Raw genomic sequence first — 20,008 nt, 5'->3', positions numbered from 1 at the left:
TTTTTTAGCTGCCAAATAGGTAGCCAAGGGAAAAAAATCCGAGCAACCTCGGCTCTGCTTGGCAAGGCCCTAGCCGAAAGCTCCGATCGAGCTTTAATTTTTTGACCAAGCTTTTGCTCAGCTCAGGCCAAAAAATGCTCGCCGTAAAAAAGCTCAACACCCCTAATTATAATCCATACTCTTTAGGAGTGATTAATATTCTTCTGGAACACTAATTAAGATTATTTCCTTTCAAAAATATTGTATAATATTCTTCTTGATTATTGATTAAAATTATTTCCTTTTAAGAATAATATACAAGGGGTGTTTGACACTCATTTTGGGGAAAAAAAATGAATTTTGGAATAGTAGATTGATGGAGAATGTGTGGAAGAAAAGTAAGGAAATGTTATTGATTTATGTGTAACATTACTTTAATAAAAATATGCGGTTAAAAAAAAGAGAGAAAAAATGAAGTTCGATGAAAATGGGAATCAAACGGGGCCACAATATTCTTCTAGAAAGTTGATGAAAATTATTTCATTTCAAGAACAGTATATAATATTCTTCAAGAATATTACTGTAGATAATTTGTTTTCATCATTGATTAACTAAATAGACGCATAAATGCTGTCAAAATTGAATTTACATATAATTCACTTAAACAGGATATACAAATGGGATATGAATACAAATATGATATACATACAAAATAATCATAATTTATAATACAATAAAATAATTGTGATTAATTAGTACCTATATTAGTAAAATAATCACTATAAATATAGTAAAATAGACACTAGAATTGCTATGCATAAATTCTCTATCTATGTAATTGCTTAATTCAATAAACTAATACAAAAATATTAATTGGATGCGTGAATTGATGAAAATTCATGTCATCAAATTAATTTTGGTACATGCTGCAGATGATTATGTTTATAAAAATCATTTCCTTTTAGAGACTCATGTTGATAATGTTTTATAAACTAAAGAGAAAAAGAGAAGAAAGTACAAAAGTCAATAGACTTATATGTTTTATCAAGAATTAGGGCTACAAGGAATACAACAATCATAATGACTAAAACTGGAGGAGTATAAAAGTCAATTATAAATATTACTCTATTTACAACACATTGGTATAAATAAGGAAAAAATATATAACCATCAACCTCTAAAGATATACTTTCAAACTTGACAAACTTGTGAAATTCTTTCAAAAATAGGGTGGCATGTGGTATTAAGTAAATAGATAATCAAGTAGGTAATTGAGTAGGTTAAGGTCACAATAACATATAATTATGTACTAGTCATAAATTATAGAACTTAATCACAAATCACACATTTTTATTTATAAGTCGTAACTATTTATCGATCACAACTTATCAAATTAATTGGTTGCAACATATTTATTGATCACAAATTATTTATATCAATCATCAGTCTCGATCACAAATTATTAAATTAAATGGTCACAATTACCCTCGCCTCTCCCATCCCACCACAGCCGTCAGCACCACCCAAAACGTATTGTCGCTTCAGATCCAAAGCCACCACCTTCAACGAACCACAACCACCAAGTTGCTTTGCTGATGACTTAACACCCCCCCCCCCCCAACCCAACCCAACCCAAAACAAAACACTTACCCTCTATTCATTCAATGCATAATGAGCGGGCCTCCTATGATGGTTTCCATCCAACTCAATGAATGAAGGCGAAGAGAAGGACTTATGGTAGAGTTTTTCTAATTGCATTCAAATTTTTATTGTGTAATTTCATCTCTAAATTCACTTCTCCAAAGTCCAAATCCTCTAGAAATTTTCTTCACATGTCCTTCATTTTCTTGCTTCTGAAAATATTTATCTGTTTGCATACTTGTTATGGAAGAGAGTGTTAAAACTTCTACAAAACATTATCCAAATATCTACCATCCCAAAGGAAATAGAAATAATTAATCATGATTTATTCAGAATCTTTGTAGTATTTTCATATGCTAGTGACTATAGACACTTCCTTTGCGTGACATTGAGACTAGTTCTTGTGTTTTGTAACTATGAACTACTACAAATTCCAACGTTGATGCAACTTGAAGACGTTCTGTGAATGAGTGATAATTGTGATCCACCAAAATACTGGTGTTGATGCAACTTGAAGGCGTACTATGAATGACCAATCTTGTGGTTTATGATTTGACTTTTATGAAATAATAATGTATTCTCTGATAATCAGTGGGTCGTGAAAATTTAACAGTTGATGAACAAATTTGGTTTTTTAGTAGAAAACTATAAATCATGACTCAGTTAAGCAGTGCCGTACCTGTGCATCGCAGGGCCTAAGGTGAACTTCGACATTTGGGCCCTAGGCCCTAAGTCGTAGCAAACAATCCCTTTTTAAAAAAATAAAAATAAAAAATTAGAAGTTTACGAAATTAAATTTGTTAACTTAAATCAACAATAAAACAACAAATAAATTTTTTGGTGTTTCTTCCTTCTCTTCTCATTAAAGTATTTATTCATTTATCCAGTCTGACTTCGAATTAATGCCTCTACTCTTGTTCTCTCTCTCTCTCTCTCTCTCTCTCTCTCTTTGAGCTCCAGATGCAGATTTAGGAGCCATGGTATTGACTCAAGTCACTCGTCAGCTAACAGTTACTAAAAAGTGAAAAAATCAAAGGCAAAAAATAAGTTGTAGGGATCCCAAAGCAGTCCATAAATAATATCTCAGCAAAGGCCATAGAACAAAGGCAAAATGAATATGATAAAATATTTATTTTCTTAACTCTCAATTTCTATTTTTATTACTTGGGATTGGGACTAAACCTTGCCATCCCCTTTTTTTGGAATAACCTTACTATTAATCATTTCCATATAAGAAATAAAAACCTTGGTGACTGCAACATCCCTCTTCTTTAAGTGCTACTCCACCACTTTTCTGTGAACAAACAATATCTTGTGGAGTGACATCCTTAAAATTGTCTAGTTGCTCCTCGAGAATAGCATACTCATTACAAAACTGATATAAATCTCTCCAGCGAATGCGAAGGATCAAGTCCCTGATTCCTTTAATTATAGGTCTGGAGCTGTCTCAATAGTTTGGATTATTGTGTCATCTAACTTCCAATGTTGTGAAGGATCATGTATATGAGATGCTATCTCTAGATAATTATTTGCTTTCAATAAGGCATCTACAACCAATAACTCGATTGCCTTTCGAACTAGCAAGTATCATTTCCTTTACTCTTTTCATAGCCTCAGATTTTATTTTAATATGATGCACATCCACAATATGATCCACCACGTCTACAGACATTTGCTCATGAGACCATTCTGATCCCTTGTGAATCATAGGAAGAAACTCATGTTCAAACAAGTGGCTAAAAGCCCCAAGGCCTACATCATGCAAAAGTCCAGTAAGTTTTCCTTTTTCTTTATGGATTCAATCATAACCAAAGGCTCTGTCCAACTACACTCAAAACAAACACCCTTCTTCTCCCATTTATATTCAGCTAAAAGCAAAATTAAAATAAAATTAAAACCTTCTTGAAACCATTCGTAACTTTTTAAGCAATTGAATTGCTTGTATAAAATTAAGCCAGTAAGCCCTATTCAATTTTGAAATGAAATAAAAACATTTCACACTCTCTTCTTCTGCTATAGAGCTTTGTCATCAAAATAGTCCGTTATTTTTTCTCCAAATTACATTCGAATATTTGATTAAAAGTTAGAAAAATAAAAAATGCCTTTAGAAGATTCAAATTTTCAAAATCGGTGAAAAAAGAGGAATTTATAGATGAAGTTGAAGAATAGAGCATAGCATCAGATTTTGAAAATCGCAAGAAGAAATCAGCCAATAACAGCAATTACACCCCAAAATCCCAAAATAAAGGGAAGAGAAAAGAAAAAAAAAAGAAATACTATATTATGTGCAGGAAAGTGAAAGAAAGAAGAAAAATAAATTTAGATTTTAGACATAACCTAAATAAAAAGGAGCGGTGAATTGAGAGGTGGATTGTTGATGGTGAATCGGTGAGGACGACCACCACATTAGCTTCGACCACCACTGCTGAATATGTAGGTTTTTCCGTTGATTTCTTGAAGTCTGGAGGTCTTTGCTTTTGAACGCATGGGCAGAGTGGGTTTTTTGTTTAAAAAAAAAAAAAAGTAAAGAGTGAAAAAATGGGCCCCCTAAATTTCTGGGCTTGAAGCGGAGGCCTCTTGGGCCTCCCATCAGGCCTGGCTCTGCAGTTAAGTATCCCGAACTACAATTCATGACAGCCAACATGTTATATTTGTGGTCGATGCTAGTGGGAGATGGCATTTAACAGGTTGCAAAATGCGAACGGCACAGCAATTAAATTACTTGCTGAGAGTCATACAAGCACATAATAGATGTAGTTTCAATCAATTCTCTTATTTCAAATATGGCTACAATAGAGTCTTATCTGTTCACTTGTCTCTTTGATTCATTAACCATGATTATAAACAAACTGGGCTTAGTAGACCAATATTTTTGGATTCTGATGAAGAGTGGTTAGCTTCTTGTAGAATCAAATAATGTTTTTTGTCATCTCAAAACAGATTACCTCATGACACTTGATGCTCTGTTTTCGAATGCTGTATCTTGTTTTTTTAAGAGTTTACTAAAGTCAAATTTGAAGGTAAAACTCCTGAAATATGATACCATTGTCAATTTATAGTCTGACGTTACTGAGTGATCTATCTGAACATTACTGATAAATTGCTACTTACTGTAATAAGAATGTTAAAGAACCACCTTATCAAATTATTTCAACTTTCTAAATGAACTTTTTAGTTGCAAGAATTTTACTGCCTTCATGTACCCCCTCTAGTCGGCTACCTAAGAATGTTCCAATGAACTTTAGTTATGTTCGGCTAAGCTTAAAAGGTTTCCTTAACAAATAACTTTTTTTCCTTATCCAAACTTGTTTATGAAACACCTTTACTTTCAAGGTTAGCCGAATATCTTGGGACGAAAGTTCAAAATTTCATGATAATTAATGATCTCTTGTAGGATGAAATTCTCGAGGTCGCTGGTAAAGTATACAAGGCTAGGATGTTTGTACTTGTTAATCGTCATTGATATAGAAAATAAGTTCGTTTCAACTGGTTTTGCCAATGAGATTGCAAGAGTTGCTCAAAATATGCAACTTGAAGCACTTTGATTTTCGAATGCCCAGAATTATATTGCATGCCTTCAGATATATTCCCTTATTCTTTTGCTGTCCAAGAAAGTATCACTACTTGCAGCTTTAAAGCACTCATAATCTGAAAATTTGTTAAAAAAAATAAAATAAAAGAAAATAGAATTGCATAGTTTGTAGAACTTGGTTCAAATATTTATGAGAAAGGGACAGTCTTGTGCCGATTTTTTCCCTATTCTTTTATGTTTGTCTGTGGCGTAAATGTAATTTAATATTGGATCTGATAACTTAAATTTTATTAGAATCTTAGGTTTTTTGCTAATTACCAGTTAGCCCGCATAAAATGCTTTCCCCAAAATTTTGGTATTCTATCCATTGCTAGGACAAGTATACTTTCCTTGTTGCATGTCCATTACAAATTCCAAGTTCCATTTCAGATCTGGTGGAATGTGCAACTGCAATAATGTACAATATTAAACAGAATGAGTTAAAAAGTTAAAACTTGTTCATGTGATGAATGTCTATTATGTATTGACTTATCTGGTGAGGTGGACTTTGTAAGAGTAATCTACGTATCTATACACCTTATGTGCATATATGATACGCGGTATTAGGTAGGATTGGTCTGTATAATAAATTAAATTTTAACTTTTTTCTTTGACATTATTTACTAATATGGAGCATCTAGATGCAACATGGGAAGGTCTTTGCTTAGGCTTCGAGGCAATTGAAGCAATATGAATAGAATTACCCTACACATGATCTCGAACTAGCAGCGATAGTGTACGCCTTGAAGATTTGGTGCCACTACCTATACGGGAGAAAATGTGAGATTTATACCGATCACAAAAGTCTCAAATACTTCTTCACCCAGAAAGAGTTAAATATGAGACAGCGACGATGGTTAGAATTGGTGAAAGATTACGACTGCACTATCTTGTACCATCTGGGTAAGGCCAATGTAGTCGCTGATGCATTGAGTATAAAGAACATGGGACAGTTGTCAGTACTTTGTACGAGGTAGGATTACATAATCAGAGATTTTGATAACTTGAGAATTGAAGTATTAACATCATCAGTAAGGACATCGACGATGTTAGCAAGTTTTACTGTAAAGCCGACACTCAGGGACAAAATAATAGCTGCTGAGAAAGATGATCCCTTTTTGGAAAAGATCAGGGTTGATGTGGGAATTGAGAGGAGAAAAGGATTTGAAATAGCTGAAGACAAAGCCTTGATGTTTAAGGGTCGATTGTGCATGCCAAGGGATGAAGTGTTGAGAAATGAAATTATGATTGAGGCTCACTCAACTCTTACACCGCACACCCAGGCATAACTAAAATGTATCGAGATTTGCTTAACACAATTTGGTGGGGAAATATGAAGGGGAAGATAGCTCTCTTCGTGTCCAAATGCATGGTTTGTGAACATGTGAAGGCTGAACATCAGAGATTGTCAGGACCGTTGAACCCTATGGACATACCTGAATGGAAGTGGGAAATGATTGCAATGGATTTTGTCATTGGTTTTCCTAGATCAGTGAGAGGTCATGATGTGATCTGGGTGATTGTGGATCGATCCACAAAATCTGCTCATTTCTTGCCAATTCGGGCAACGTACAACTTAGAACAGCTCGCACAAATTTATGTCAGAGAGATTATGCGGCTTCATGGTATTCCGGCATCTATTGTATTAGATAGAGACCTAATGTTTACTTTGAAGTTTTGGATAAGTCTTCAGAAAGCTATAGGTACCAAGTTTAACATTTAGTATTGCATACCATTTTCAAACTGACGGACAATTTGAATGAACCATACAAGTTCTTAAAGAAATGTTGAGAGCTTGTATCCTAGATTTGGGTGGTAAATGGGAAGATCATTTGCTGTTGGTTGAATTCGCATAAAACAATAGCTTTCAAGCTACAATTAGCATGTCACCGTATGAAGCTTTGTATGGTAAACATCGTCGTTCACCATTATATTGTGATGAAGTTGGTGAAAGGAGAATTTTGGCTCCAGAATTGGTTGAGAAGACTGTGGAGGCTATATATAAAATTAGATCAAGAATTAAGACAGCCTAAGACCGTCAAAAGAGCTATGCCGACAAAAGAATTGACTTTTGAAGTTGGAGAGAAAGTATTTCTCAAGGTCGCGTCGATGAAGGGAATACTACGATTTGGAAATAAAGGAAAGTTGAGAGTCCTACATTTATCGGTCCATTTGAGATTCTTGAAAAAGATTGGGAATGTGGCATATCAATTAGATTACCACCCGAACTATCAGCAGTGCACAACGTATTTCACATTTCTATGTTGAGAAAGTACATTCCGAATTCTAATCATGTGGTGAATGTTCAATCACTAGATGTATATGACGTACGAGGAAGCTTCGGCAATGATTCTGGAGAGAAAGGACTATGTCTTGAGAAATAGAAAAGTTCCACTAGCTAAAATCTAGTAAACATGGTGAGGGACTACTTGGGAAAGAGAAGATGACATTTTAGCCAAGTACCCGATCTTCTTAAAACAAGTAAGTTAAATTTCGAGTACGAAATTATTTTAAGTGGAGAGAGTCGTAGTGACCGAGAAAAAAATGTTTTGTTTCGTTTTAAGATAAAACTTCCCTATATAACTCGAATATAATTTTGGTTATATTATTATGTCGCTGCGACCCTTCCTTAAGAGTTCAAATTAAAGTTTTGGTCACGATAGTAAAGTTTCGCGTATTTTGCTTTTTTTTTTTTTTTTTTTTTAAGGATTAACTTGATACTAGAACAATAGATTGGGGACTAAGACTACAAATTCCCAGGAAAAAAGGGGAACCAAAAAAATCAAATAAAATAAAAGAAACAGAAATCCTTGTACCTGGAGGAAAGGAAATAGACAACAATACAAAAAATCCTTGTAGCACGGTGGCAGATTTGGGCTTGGAGCCTGTGCTAGCCTTAGCCCAGAATTTTTTTAAATTTTTAATTCCAACCCTTGTCCAAATTTGAAATAAGCTCCCAAGTCCAAAAATAAAAAATAAAAACTAAAACCTAAATGAAAACAACCAGTCAACCACAACCAAATTCTCATACCCCAAAAATCGTCCCTCCCTCTACGTAGAGGAAATAGTGGCCAATGACTGAATGACCCGGCCCAATTTTCAAAATGAACTTTGACCAGTATTAAATGAAAAAAAAAAAAGATAGATAAAAGATAAAAACAAAACAAAATGTTCAATTACCCATTATACCCTTTGAAAAGAAAAGATAAAATAAGAAAAACAAAAGGAAGCAAATCCGGACTCCAAGCTTAAAGACGAAATTGACTTCCTCATTCATTTCTAAACTTGACAATGTTAGTATTTGTTTGAAATCTTTAGTATTTCATTGTGGTAGATAAAAAAAAAAAAGATAGATAAAAGATAAAAACAAAACAAAATGTTCAATTACCCATTATACCCTTTGAAAAGAAAAGATAAAATAAGAAAAACAAAAGGAAGCAAATCCGGACTCCAAGCTTAAAGATGAAATTGACTTCCTCATTCATTTCTAAACTTGACAATGTTAGTATTTGTTTGAAATCTTTAGTATTTCATTGTGGTAGATGTAGAGATTTGATTTTTTCATTGAATGTGTTAATTTATGAGTATAATACAAATATTGAGGTTTATTTATGGTTAAAATGAAAGAAAAGTTAAATTTGAGATTGAAATAGACCAAAAATTGGTATTTTTGGGGCGGAGCTAGCTGAAAATCTCTGCCGATTATCTTGATTCGGACTCGGACGTCCAGGCGGATTTGGCATGGATGTCTGGATCTGGAGTTGGGTAGACCGAGGTCATTCGGATCCGACCTAGTTGGGTCTGGTCTAGTCCAACCTTTTTTTTTTCATTTTTCTTTTCAATTTAATTTATTTTCTGTTTTGTTGTTAATTTTTTTATTTCCTCTTTTTTTTTCAATCTTAAATCGTATATATATATTTTTTCAATTTCTTTTTACTTTTTTTCTTAATTTATTTTCTTTCATCAATTATTTTTTCTTTTTCAATTTCATTTTCATTTTTTTTCTACGTGTGTTTTTTTATTTCCTATTTTTTTTTTAAAATTTGAATCTTACAAATATTTTAATTTTTTCTTAATTAATTAATTAATTTTTATTTATTTATTTTTGTATATCATGGTACATTTTTCATAAACGATGTACTTGATGTTATTTTCATTTTCATTGACTATTTTTCATTCCTTTGAAATTCATCAAAATATAAAATAGAGATACATGTTGATGCCATATTTGTATTACGAATAAAAATATTAGAAAAAGCAAGATTAAACATAGAAATTAATCAATAATGGTAAGAAGAGGAAAAAAAAGAAGAAGTGGAGAGGCCGATATGTCAAGGGATGGCAGGCCCATCTGGCCCAATAATATTTTTTCCCATTTTTTATAAAATTATCTACGTATGCTATAACATTTGTGGAAATAAAATTTAACAATTCAAAAAATATGTGTAGTATTTTCATATGCTGGTGACTATAGACACTTCCTTTGTGTGACATTGAGACCAGTTCTAGTGTTTTGTAACTATGAACCACTACAAATACATCAGTTGATGCAACTTGAAGACGTTTTGTGAATCAGTGATATTGAACTAGTCTAATATGTGTTTGTATTTGTGATCCACCACAATATTGGTATTAATGCAACTCGAAGACGTTCTATGAATGACCAATCTTGTGGTTTATGATTTGACTTTTATGAAATAATAATGTATTCTCTGATAATCAGTGGGACGTGAAAATTTAACAGTTGATGAAGAAGTTCGATTTTTTAGGAAACAACTATAAATCATGACTCGGTTAATTATCACAAACTACAATTCATGACAGCCAACAAGATATATTTGTGGTCGATGCTAGAGGAAGCATGGCATTTAACAAGTTGCAAAATGCGAAGTGCATAGCAATTAAATTACTTGCTCAGAGTTATACAAGCAGAGATCAGATGCAGTTTCAATCAATTCTGTTATTTCAAATATGGCTACAATAGAGTCTTATTTGTTCACTCGTCTCTTTGATTCATTAACCGTGATTATAACCAGACTGGTCTTAGTAGATCAATATTTTTGGATTCTGATGAAGAGTGGTTAGCTTCTTGTAGAATCAAATAATGTTTTTTGTCATCTCAAAACAGATTACTTTATGACACTTGATGCTCTGCTTTCGAACGTTGTATCCTGCTTTTTTAAGAGTCTACTAAAGTCAAATTTGAAGGTAAAACTCCTAAAATATGATACCATTGTCAATTTATCGTCCGATGTTGCGTGGGATTTGTCTGAACATTATTGATAAATTACTACTTACTGGAATAAGAATGTTAAAGAGCCACCTTATCAAATATTTCAACTTTCTAAATGAACTTTTTAGTTGCAAGAGTTTTACCGTCTTCATATACCCCTTCTAGTCGGCTACCAAAGAATATTCCAATAAACTTTAGTTATGTTCGGCTAAGCTTAAAAGATTTCCTTAACAAATAACTCTTTTTCCTTATCCAAACTTTTTTCTGAAACACCTTTACTTTTAAGGTTAGCCGAACATCTTGGGAGGAAAGTTCAAAATTTCATGATAATTAATGATCTCTTGTAGGATGAAGTTCTCGAGGTCGCTGGTAAAGTATAGGCTAGGATGTCTCTACTTGTCAATCGTCATTGATACAGAAAATAAGTTCGTTTCAACTGGTTTTGCCAATGATATTGTAAGAGTTGCTCAAAATGTGCAACTTGAAGCACTTTGATTTTTGAATGCCCAGAATTATATTGCATGCCTTCAGATATATTCCTTTATTCTTTTGTTGTCCAAGAAAGTATCACTACTTGAAAAAAGAAAAAAAAAATAAAAAAGAAAAAAGAATTGCATAGTTTGTAGAACTTGGTTCAAATATTTATGAGAAAGGGACAGTCTTGTGCCGGTTTTTTCCCAATTCTTTTCTGTTTGTTTGTTGGCGTAACTGTAATTTAATATTGGATCTTAAAGCTTAAATTTTATTAGAATCTTAGCTTTTTTTTTTTTTTTTTTTTTTTTTTAATTTTTTTTTTTTTTTTTTTTTTTGCTAATTACCAGTTAGCCCGCAAAAAATTCTTTTCTCAAAATTTTGGTCATCTATTCCTTGCTAGGACAAGTATACTTTCCTTGTTGCATGTCCTTCCAAATTCCCAAGTTCCATTTCAAATCCGGTGGAATGTGCAACTGCAATAATGTACAATATTAAACAGAATGAGTTAAAAAGTAAAAAACTTGGTCATCTTAATGTTGTCCAATATTGTTCTGTACAATGTATGGTATTATTTATGAAAAATGAAATGTCTATTATGTATTGACTTATCTGGTAAGATGGACTTTGTAAGAGTAATCTACGTATCTATACACCTTATGTGCATATATACTCAGTATTAGGTAGGATTGGTTTGTTTAATAAATTAAATTTTAACTTTTTTTGTTTGACATTATTTACTAGTATGGAGCATCTAATCGATTCAATGATACACATCTTATATATTTACAAGTAATTTTAATATGTATCATATATATTATGTCGAATAACCCTTTAAATTAATTTTTTCCTCCACATAACAAATCAAGATCCGTTTAAATCTAAATCATATTTAGTCCCTGTTTGATATAAATTAAAATCAAATCTTTAGTATATTTTGATAAAAGTTGATTAAATATGTTATTGAAAGTTGCGGGTCCCATGAAATATATAATTAAAATTAATTGTTAATTTTGATTTGAAATTTTAATTAACTTCTCATCTGCAAACTAGGGCTTAATTTCAAACTGCATTTTATTCTTCATTCATCCCCCGTTTGGTCCCCATTTTGTGGAAGTGAAAATTGATGGAATAGTATTTTTTTGAAAAATGAGTGATTGAAAAAGAAGGAAAATTTTTCGTTTTACGTGTAATATTATTGTATGAAAGCTTGTGTGGTTAAAAATATGAGAAAGAAAAATGTAATGAAAATAAATGCAGTCAAACGGGGTCTTACTAACAATTTCAATCAATAAGAACCACCCAATTATAATTTATTTATTGTTTGGATTTAATTTTGAAAAAGAAGGAAAACCCAATAAACTAGCCGTTAGAAGAAAAACAACACTGTTTGCGCCGCCCGTCTAACAGTCAAAAATCCGAGAGGGTTCTCTAATTCTTAAAGCGACATCGTTTCCATCTTCTTCTCTTATGAAATACGCTTTCAAGTTTCACCACCCCCTGCCCCCATTCTCTCTCTCGCAGAAGAATAAGAGATTTTCCCCTTAATTCTCTTCTTCATTCTAATATTGCAATTTAATATTTGATAGTCGATTTTGATCTTCGAGAGGAAAAGAATAAAAAAGAAAGACAATGGCTACAATTAATAATAACAGCACAAATGCCGCCGGCGCCGGCTTCCCCGCCGGACCGGTAGTTTCACCGTCCAAGAATCCTTTGCCGACTGCAAAAACCGTTGATACACAGTCTGTTCTGAAAAGGTGTGTGTACATTTCTCAAATTATTCATTACTATTATTAATTAATTATATGGTTCCTCACTCACGTTTTACATTTCCTGATTTATTTACATGGGTTATAATGATATGATCTGTTTGTTGAATTTTGAACTGGGACTGTCTTCTTGGAACCTATTAATTATCTTTATTAAAAGTCAAATTCTAGGGTTTGAAGTGATTTTCTTAATTTGTGTTTTTCACTGGTATATGTAATTAAAGAAAACCTTAATTTTCTGATTCGCTAGAGATTATGTTCTCAGCAATTTTTTTTCCTTAATTTAACCTGTTTGGTGAATTTCATACGCTAAAACCACTTTTGATCCTGACTTTTTATCTTTTCCTTTTATTCAATAAACAGGTTGCGATCTGAACTGATGGCCCTAATGGTAAGAACCATATTAGCTTAAAGGCATATTTCTCGACTCGATTAATTCACCCTGATCCCGTCTTTTAGGGCACTTTCAGTTAACGATTCACTGTTGAATTCTTGAATTTTAGATGAGTGGAGATACTGGAATATCAGCTTTCCCGGAGGAAGACAATATATTCCACTGGAAGGGAACAATTATTGGCAGCAAAGACGCAGTATTTGAAGGGACGGAATACAAGTTATCACTTTTATTTCCTCCTGACTACCCTTTCAAGCCTCCAGGGGTCAAATTCGAGACGAGCTGCTTTCATCCCAACTTCGATATGCACGGAAACATATGCTTGGACATATTACAGGTTATTATCAAATAATAATCTTCTCAATTTTCTAGCTACATTGCTTAACTTATTCAATGTGTCAAAAAATGCTCTTATGTTTAGAAAACTTTTAGAATGGGACGTGTTTGCATGTTTGGTTTGCAATATTAGAAATTATCGTGCAATGGACAAAATGTCGATTCATAAAACTTTCTGAGATTACAATATGCATTGGAGTCCATTCAGATGCGACTCTATTCATATTTTCTCATTCCAACTCGTCTCATTGGAAAATTATCGATAGAGACACGAGCATCTGACATTTATTTTCCATTTTTCGCAGGATAAATGGTCATCTGCCTACGACGTGAGAACAATACTGCTATCGATTCAGAGCTTGCTTGGAGGTAATTTTGCACGAATCATTTAGTTTTTTGCCCTTGATCATACTGCTGTAACTATTTTGTGACTTAGTTTTCACGCGTTGCTGTAATGTAGAGCCGAACACTAGTTCACCTCTCAACACACAAGCAACATCACTATGGAGAAATCGTGCAGGTATGGAACCAATGAATTAGACAATTTTTTCCCCTGTAAAATTGCAGCCATGATTGATTTTTATCTGAATTTTTCATAATTTTTATTTCGGCGAAAATGGTGGAGAAATTATACAAGCCCAGTGGATAAAGGCAAATGGTGTTTCATCTGCTCATTTTTTCCATATTACTGCTGTGAAGGAAAAATAAAGCTTTCATTTAGAAAATCAATGGCACAATTCTTTCCATTTTTACAATAGAAAAGGAATATCATATACTCTGTGTGTGCATGTTTCTCTTGGAAAGTCTTCGAATTTGAAGCATTATACTATTGTTCCTGGAGTATAAGTTTCTCCTTCCAAACAATCCGACAGAATTACCTTACGTAATTTTGAACAGCGTAACAATACGATCAATAGGATCAGAAAGTTTAAAATCGCGGAAATAAGTGAAAATGGCCATTTGACCCACCATTATTTCCACTTTGGTCTTACTGATTTAAAAAAAAAAAAAAAAAGGAATACACAATTTAAAGACACTTTTTCAAAAATACCCCTCCATCTTCCTCTCTCTCTCTCTCGACAGTTTGGAAAGGAAAAATTAGATTTACTGACAGTCGACCGTCCAGACATCTTCCTCACCAAAGAACTTTTGGTTAACAGCTGTTAAGAGTTCTAAATGTTAGTGTTTGTGAAATTATAATTAGATTATTGGGTTTTGTTGAGTTTTAATTAGATAGGTTGGAATATGATTTTTGTGGTACGAAATGCATGATTTATGGTAGATTTGCGTATAGATGAAGTGTATTGGCCAATTTTTGTTGTTTTTTGGGAGCTCCAACTCGTCGAAAATGGTGAAATTCGACGACTGGAGATGAAAAGGTTGCAGCCGGCCGACTAATTCTAATTTTTATTTTAAATTAAAAATTTTTAATTTAGAAAATTGTTAATTTAGAATTTATTTTTAAATTAATTATTTAATCCAAATTCTGACTTTTTAATTTTAATTTTTTATTATATTTTAAATTTTAGTTATAATTTTAATTTAAAGAAATTTGTTATTTTAAAATTATTAGAATTACTTTTTTAATTATAATTTCAACTTTTTATGTTAAATTTAATTGTAATTGTAATTTTATTTTAAATTTAAATTTTTTAACTATAATTTTAATGTAAATAAATTTGTTATTTTAAAATTAATTTCAAAATAAATTTTCATTCTAATTTAAAATTTTTATTCTAAATTCAATTTTAGTTTTTAATTTAATTTTAAATTTTAATTTAAAGAAATTTGTTGTTTTAAAATTAATTTTAAAATTACTTTTTTAATTCTAAATTGTAATTTTATTTTAAATTTAATTTTTCATTTTATATAATTTTAATTTAAAGAAATTTGTTATTTTCAAATTACTTTTTTAACTTTTTATGTTAAATTTAATTTAATTGTAATTTTATTTTAAATTTTCATTTTTTTAATTATAATTTGAATGTAAAGAAATTTGTTATTTTAAAATTAATTTCAAATTAAAATTTTAAATTTAAATTTTATTTTATTTTAAATTTAAATTTTCATTTAGTTTATAATTTTAATGTTATGATTTTAAAATTAATTTTGAAATTACTTTTTTAATTCTAATTTTAACTTTTTATTTTAAATTTAATTGAATACCATTTTTATTTTAAATTTTAAATTTCATTTTATATAATTTTTAATTTGAATTCTATTTGTTATTTTAAAATTAATTTTAAAATTACTTTTTTAATTCTAATTTTAGCTTTTTGTGTTAAATTTAATTGTAATTGTAATTTTAATTTCCATTTTATTTTGTTATTTTAATTTTAATTTTTATGGTAATTATTAATTTTCGATAATACGGTTAAAAATTCGGTTTGCTTAATTTTGGGTTATTATGCTTCATTCCATTATTTCATGTACAATGTTAGAATATTCTCTTTGGATGCAGAGTTGAGACAGTCTCTGGAGCTGTGCCAGGACCGTTGATTAGATCACGAGTTAGGTCTGGTCTACATCATTGAGAGCATGATGCGATGTCATCACAAGAAGACTGCAATCGACCTCTTCCATCTCGAGATCGTCGACGACATAGATCGCTTCAACAGCCCAAGAGGCCCGTGCGTAAGTACGACACGTACGGATTCCCGTTAACGCTGCAGGTAAATGATTAACGCAATCAATGTTAAAACATTTTTTTATTGAATTTGTATGTTAGTTATGTGTTGCAAGCACCACCCGCTTTGTACATAGTCAATATGTCAATATGTCAAGTCGCAGGGTCTCGTGGGTGAAGTAGCGGTTCCGCAGGCCCAAGACGACCAGATGTCCGATTCGATCCCCGACCAGTTGATCGGGCTTCACCTCCATTGGCGGCATCACCTCCGCCGAGGGCATCACCTTCGCCGCCGACGTCACTTCCTCCCCCTCAGGGTGATTATTCTGATTATATGTACTTTCGTCTGACTAGAGAGTCGAGGATATAGCTTATGATGTTAGAGTGCTGCGCGAGCATTTAGGGGACCTTCATGATGACCTAGCACTTCGAGGTGATATAGCAGGTAGATGATGGGTTGACGGAGGTGACGACCAGGAGGTGATCATAGGGTGGTGGGTGAAGGGAGGACGACGGCTGTGACTGGGACGAAAAAGCGTGTTGTTGACTTGCCGGAGCTGGTGGTAGGCAAGAGGCCGAGAGTGCCGTCCATCACAGTACATCTTTCTCTGTTTCTTTTTGTCAGGACCAGCCGTACGATCGATACTGTGACGATTCCCGATACTTATAAGTGCTTCCACGACATCATCACTTCAGGAGCCTGGCTTGCTGATGATATAAGTGAAGTAGTCATACTAATAATTTTTATGACTTACATATCATTGTTTATGCAATGAAAATAAGTCCATTTTGTATTGGTATTTTTAACTCCATTATTCATGTCTACAAAGGGTTAGCTCGAACAAAATCTATTCTCTGTTTCTTTTTGTCAGGACCAGCCGTACGATCGATACTGTGACGATTCCCGATACTTATAAGTGCTTCCACGACATCATCACTTCAGGAGCCTGGCTTGCTGATGATATAAGTGAAGTAGTCATACTAATAATTTTTATGACTTACATATCATTGTTTGTTTATGCAATGAAAATAAGTCCATTTTGTATTGGTATTTTTAACTCCATTATTCATGTCTACAAAGGGTTAGCTCGAACAAAATCTGGAGTCCATTGCTGTTTTTGTCCCTATGATGGCTAGACAGGTGAGATTGACTCTGAAGGACAGATTAACCATCGTGCGAGACACGATAGATTGTGATAAGTAAGTGGTTCATTTGTAGGGGCGATTGTGACATTTTTGCAATAAAGTACATCGAATTTATGGCATGAGTCTATTCTATTAAGGTGATCAATAGATTTATTGTAATTATTAGTTGTAATTTTTTGTAATTACAAAATAATTGTGAACACTATAACTATTGATTTGTTGTACTTACGAAATGTTTGTAACACACTGTAATGGATTATGGATTATGAAATGATTATTAACTACGACGACAATTAATTTGTTATCGTGTAATAAATGCAAACACTGTTTAATTCAAATGGAACATGACTTGTACAATATCTAACTATCATTTAGAGGAACACGACTTGTACAATATTGACGAGTATATCCTATTGATTTGCACCGGCTGCACCTACGCGATTTAGGAAATTCTCCATGCGGTTCAATGAGAGGTGGCAAGAATGTATTGAGTGGGTGAATATGGTCGGGGACTTCCCACTCAGCTTCGTTCGGCAGAGGAAATATTGTCTCAGCGTACGCAGCTCTCCAATAATCAGTCGTGTAGTAATGATAGCACAATGTTCTAGCTACAAGTCCTCGATACATAGTAACCGCGATTGCATGCTCACACGAAAAATTTTCCAATTGAAATTTTTTACAACTGCATGTTATCAGTCAAGTCCACCATGTATACCGTATTACGTGCAAATTTCACTGAGAAGCTCGACTCGTCTAGTGAACACACTGTAATGGATTATGGATTATGAAATGATTATTAACTACGACGACAATTAATTTGTTATCGTGTAATAAATGCAAACATTGTTTAATTCAAATGGAACATGACTTGTACAATATCTAACTATCATTTAGAGGAACACGACTTGTACAATATTGACGAGTATACCCTATTGATTTGCACCGGCTGCACCTACGCGATTTAGGAAATTCTCCATGCGGTTCAATGAGAGGTGGCAAGAATGTATTGAGTGGGTGAATATGGTCAGGGACTTCCCACTCAGCTTCGTTCGGCAGAGGAAATATTGTCTCAGCGTACGCAGCTCTCCAATAATCAGTCGTGTAGTAATGATAGCACAATGTTCTAGCTGTAAGTCCTCGATACATAGTAACCGCGATTGCATGCTCACACGAAAAATTTTCCAATTGAAATTTTTTACAACTGCATGTTATCAGACAAGTCCACCATGTATACCGTATTACGTGCAAATTTCACTGAGAAGCTCGACTCGTCTAGTAATTCGACATTCAACTGTCTCGCAAGTTCTGCAGCTTTGAATATAGCCTTTGCTCTTTCATCGGGGCTAGCACACTCGTGCAATTCTGTGATTCCACACGTTGATCGTAAAATCACTGCTACAGCTTGGTACAGATATTCTCAATCAGTACAAGAGTGGGTAATTCTCGATCTTTCTTTAATAATACATTAAGAGACTTCGCGTTGTTTGACTTCATCATGTTGTATCGACATCTTGGAAAAAATGAGATCACCCAGTGTTCAATCCCCATTTTCGTTAGATAATCCCATACATCGAATGATTTATTTCCTATTTCAACCATGAACTTATACAATAAAAGTCACATAGTTCTCTTCGAACACAGTTGGTTCTCACTTCTGTGTCTATTTTGTCCTTGGACACCTCCTAGTTCGTGAGTGTTTTTAGAGAATTCATCTTCACTTAATTCTCTTAGAAGCGGCTCCTTCTCACCCACATAGGTGGTTTCTTTAAAAAGTATTGTGTTATACTCCACTTGAATTAATCAAAATATAGAAACCATTAAAAGCGTAACATAACCTATTTCGTGGTATTTAGGCACTGACTCATCATAGGAATGGATATGAGTAAAAATCTCCCCAGTGTTTACTAAGTTTTCCATAGTTTGGTTGCCTGTGTCTATTTTGTCCTTGGACACCTCCTAGTTCGTGAGTGTTTTTAGAGAATTCATCTTCACTTAATTCTCTTAGAAGCGGCACCTTCTCACCCACATAGGTGGTTTCTTTAAAAAGTATTGTGTTATACTCCACTTGAATTAATCAAAATATAGAAACCATTAAAAGCGTAACATAACCTATTTCGTGGTAGTTAGGCACTGGCTCATCATAGGAATGGATAGGAGTAAAAATCTCCCCAGTGTTTACTAAGTTTTCCATAGTTTGGTTGTCCCATTGAATCTAGATCTTGGGATCTCTAGTCAACTAGATTGAGTTGCCACCATAGAAACTTTTGATTATTTTATCGATTTTAATCCCATCCCATTTGATGGACTTTCGACTTGCTCTCTTGGTAAACTTTTGGTTAATGGATCCAAAGTTTTTTGTATGTTTTAAATACACTAAAACTCCAAGAATTGTCTTCTAATGATCAGTGCTTGGATTGCTCGTATATCGACTTAGTCTACTAATGGAATAAGCAATATTAGATCGTGTGCAACCATGACATACATTAAACTGCCAATAATACGATAATATTCCAATTGAGACTTGCTATCACCAGTATTAGAAACAAAATGCATACTAACATTCATAGGTGTTTTCATAGGGATAATATCATATTTCTTGAATTTATCAAGAATCTTCTCAATGTAGTGTGATTGAGACAATATGAGACCATCATTTTAGCATCATTTTTGTAGTTTGAATTATGATATCATTGTTACCCATAATCAACATGTCATCTACGTATAAACATACCATGATGTAACTATTTTGAGTGTTCTTGATATAAACACATTTGTCACACTCGTTAATTTTGAAACCATTTGACATCATAATCGTGTAAAATTTTTCATGCCATTTCTT

General features: G+C 33.0%; 1 protein-coding gene across 4 annotated transcripts; it reads left to right on the top strand.

Annotated features, from left to right (window-relative positions):
• The first annotated feature begins 12,291 nt into the window (after window positions 1-12,291).
• On the top strand, window positions 12,292-17,314 carry LOC111382677 (ubiquitin-conjugating enzyme E2 20-like). 4 transcript variants are annotated; one of them, XR_002700589.1, is made up of 7 exons: window positions 12,292-12,655; window positions 13,031-13,058; window positions 13,171-13,398; window positions 13,703-13,766; window positions 13,858-13,917; window positions 15,859-16,069; window positions 16,188-16,868. XR_002700589.1 is itself a non-coding variant. In XM_023006713.1 (6 exons), exons 1-6 carry the CDS (start codon window positions 12,528-12,530, stop codon window positions 15,894-15,896), a joined length of 546 nt encoding a protein of 181 aa, XP_022862481.1. In that variant the 5' UTR covers window positions 12,292-12,527; the 3' UTR covers window positions 15,897-16,868. The 4 variants fall into 4 exon arrangements, 3 of the variants coding, with proteins under 3 accessions (XP_022862481.1, XP_022862484.1, XP_022862482.1); XM_023006713.1 differs by having other exon boundaries at window positions 15,859-16,868; XM_023006716.1 differs by lacking the exons at window positions 12,292-12,655; window positions 13,031-13,058; window positions 13,171-13,398; window positions 13,703-13,766; window positions 13,858-13,917 and adding an exon at window positions 16,896-17,314 and having other exon boundaries at window positions 15,895-16,316; window positions 16,560-16,648.
• Window positions 17,315-20,008: the final 2,694 nt, after the last annotated feature.

This window comes from Olea europaea, unplaced genomic scaffold (assembly GCF_002742605.1).
Source record: "Olea europaea var. sylvestris unplaced genomic scaffold, O_europaea_v1 scaffold2547, whole genome shotgun sequence".
Lineage (NCBI taxonomy): Eukaryota > Viridiplantae > Streptophyta > Magnoliopsida > Lamiales > Oleaceae > Olea > Olea europaea.
This window is presented reverse-complemented; position numbering and strand designations above follow the sequence as displayed.

Bases quoted from the DNA above. Each gene is read 5' to 3' on its own strand.
- LOC111382677 (XM_023006713.1), top strand. From the start codon at position 12,528: ATGGCTACAATTAATAATAACAGCACAAATGCCGCCGGCGCCGGCTTC. The intron at 12,656-13,030 runs GTGTGTGTACAT...TTCAATAAACAG, and splicing joins ACACAGTCTGTTCTGAAAAG to GTTGCGATCTGAACTGATGG. The intron at 13,918-15,858 runs GTATGGAACCAA...CTTTGGATGCAG, and splicing joins ACTATGGAGAAATCGTGCAG to AGTTGAGACAGTCTCTGGAG.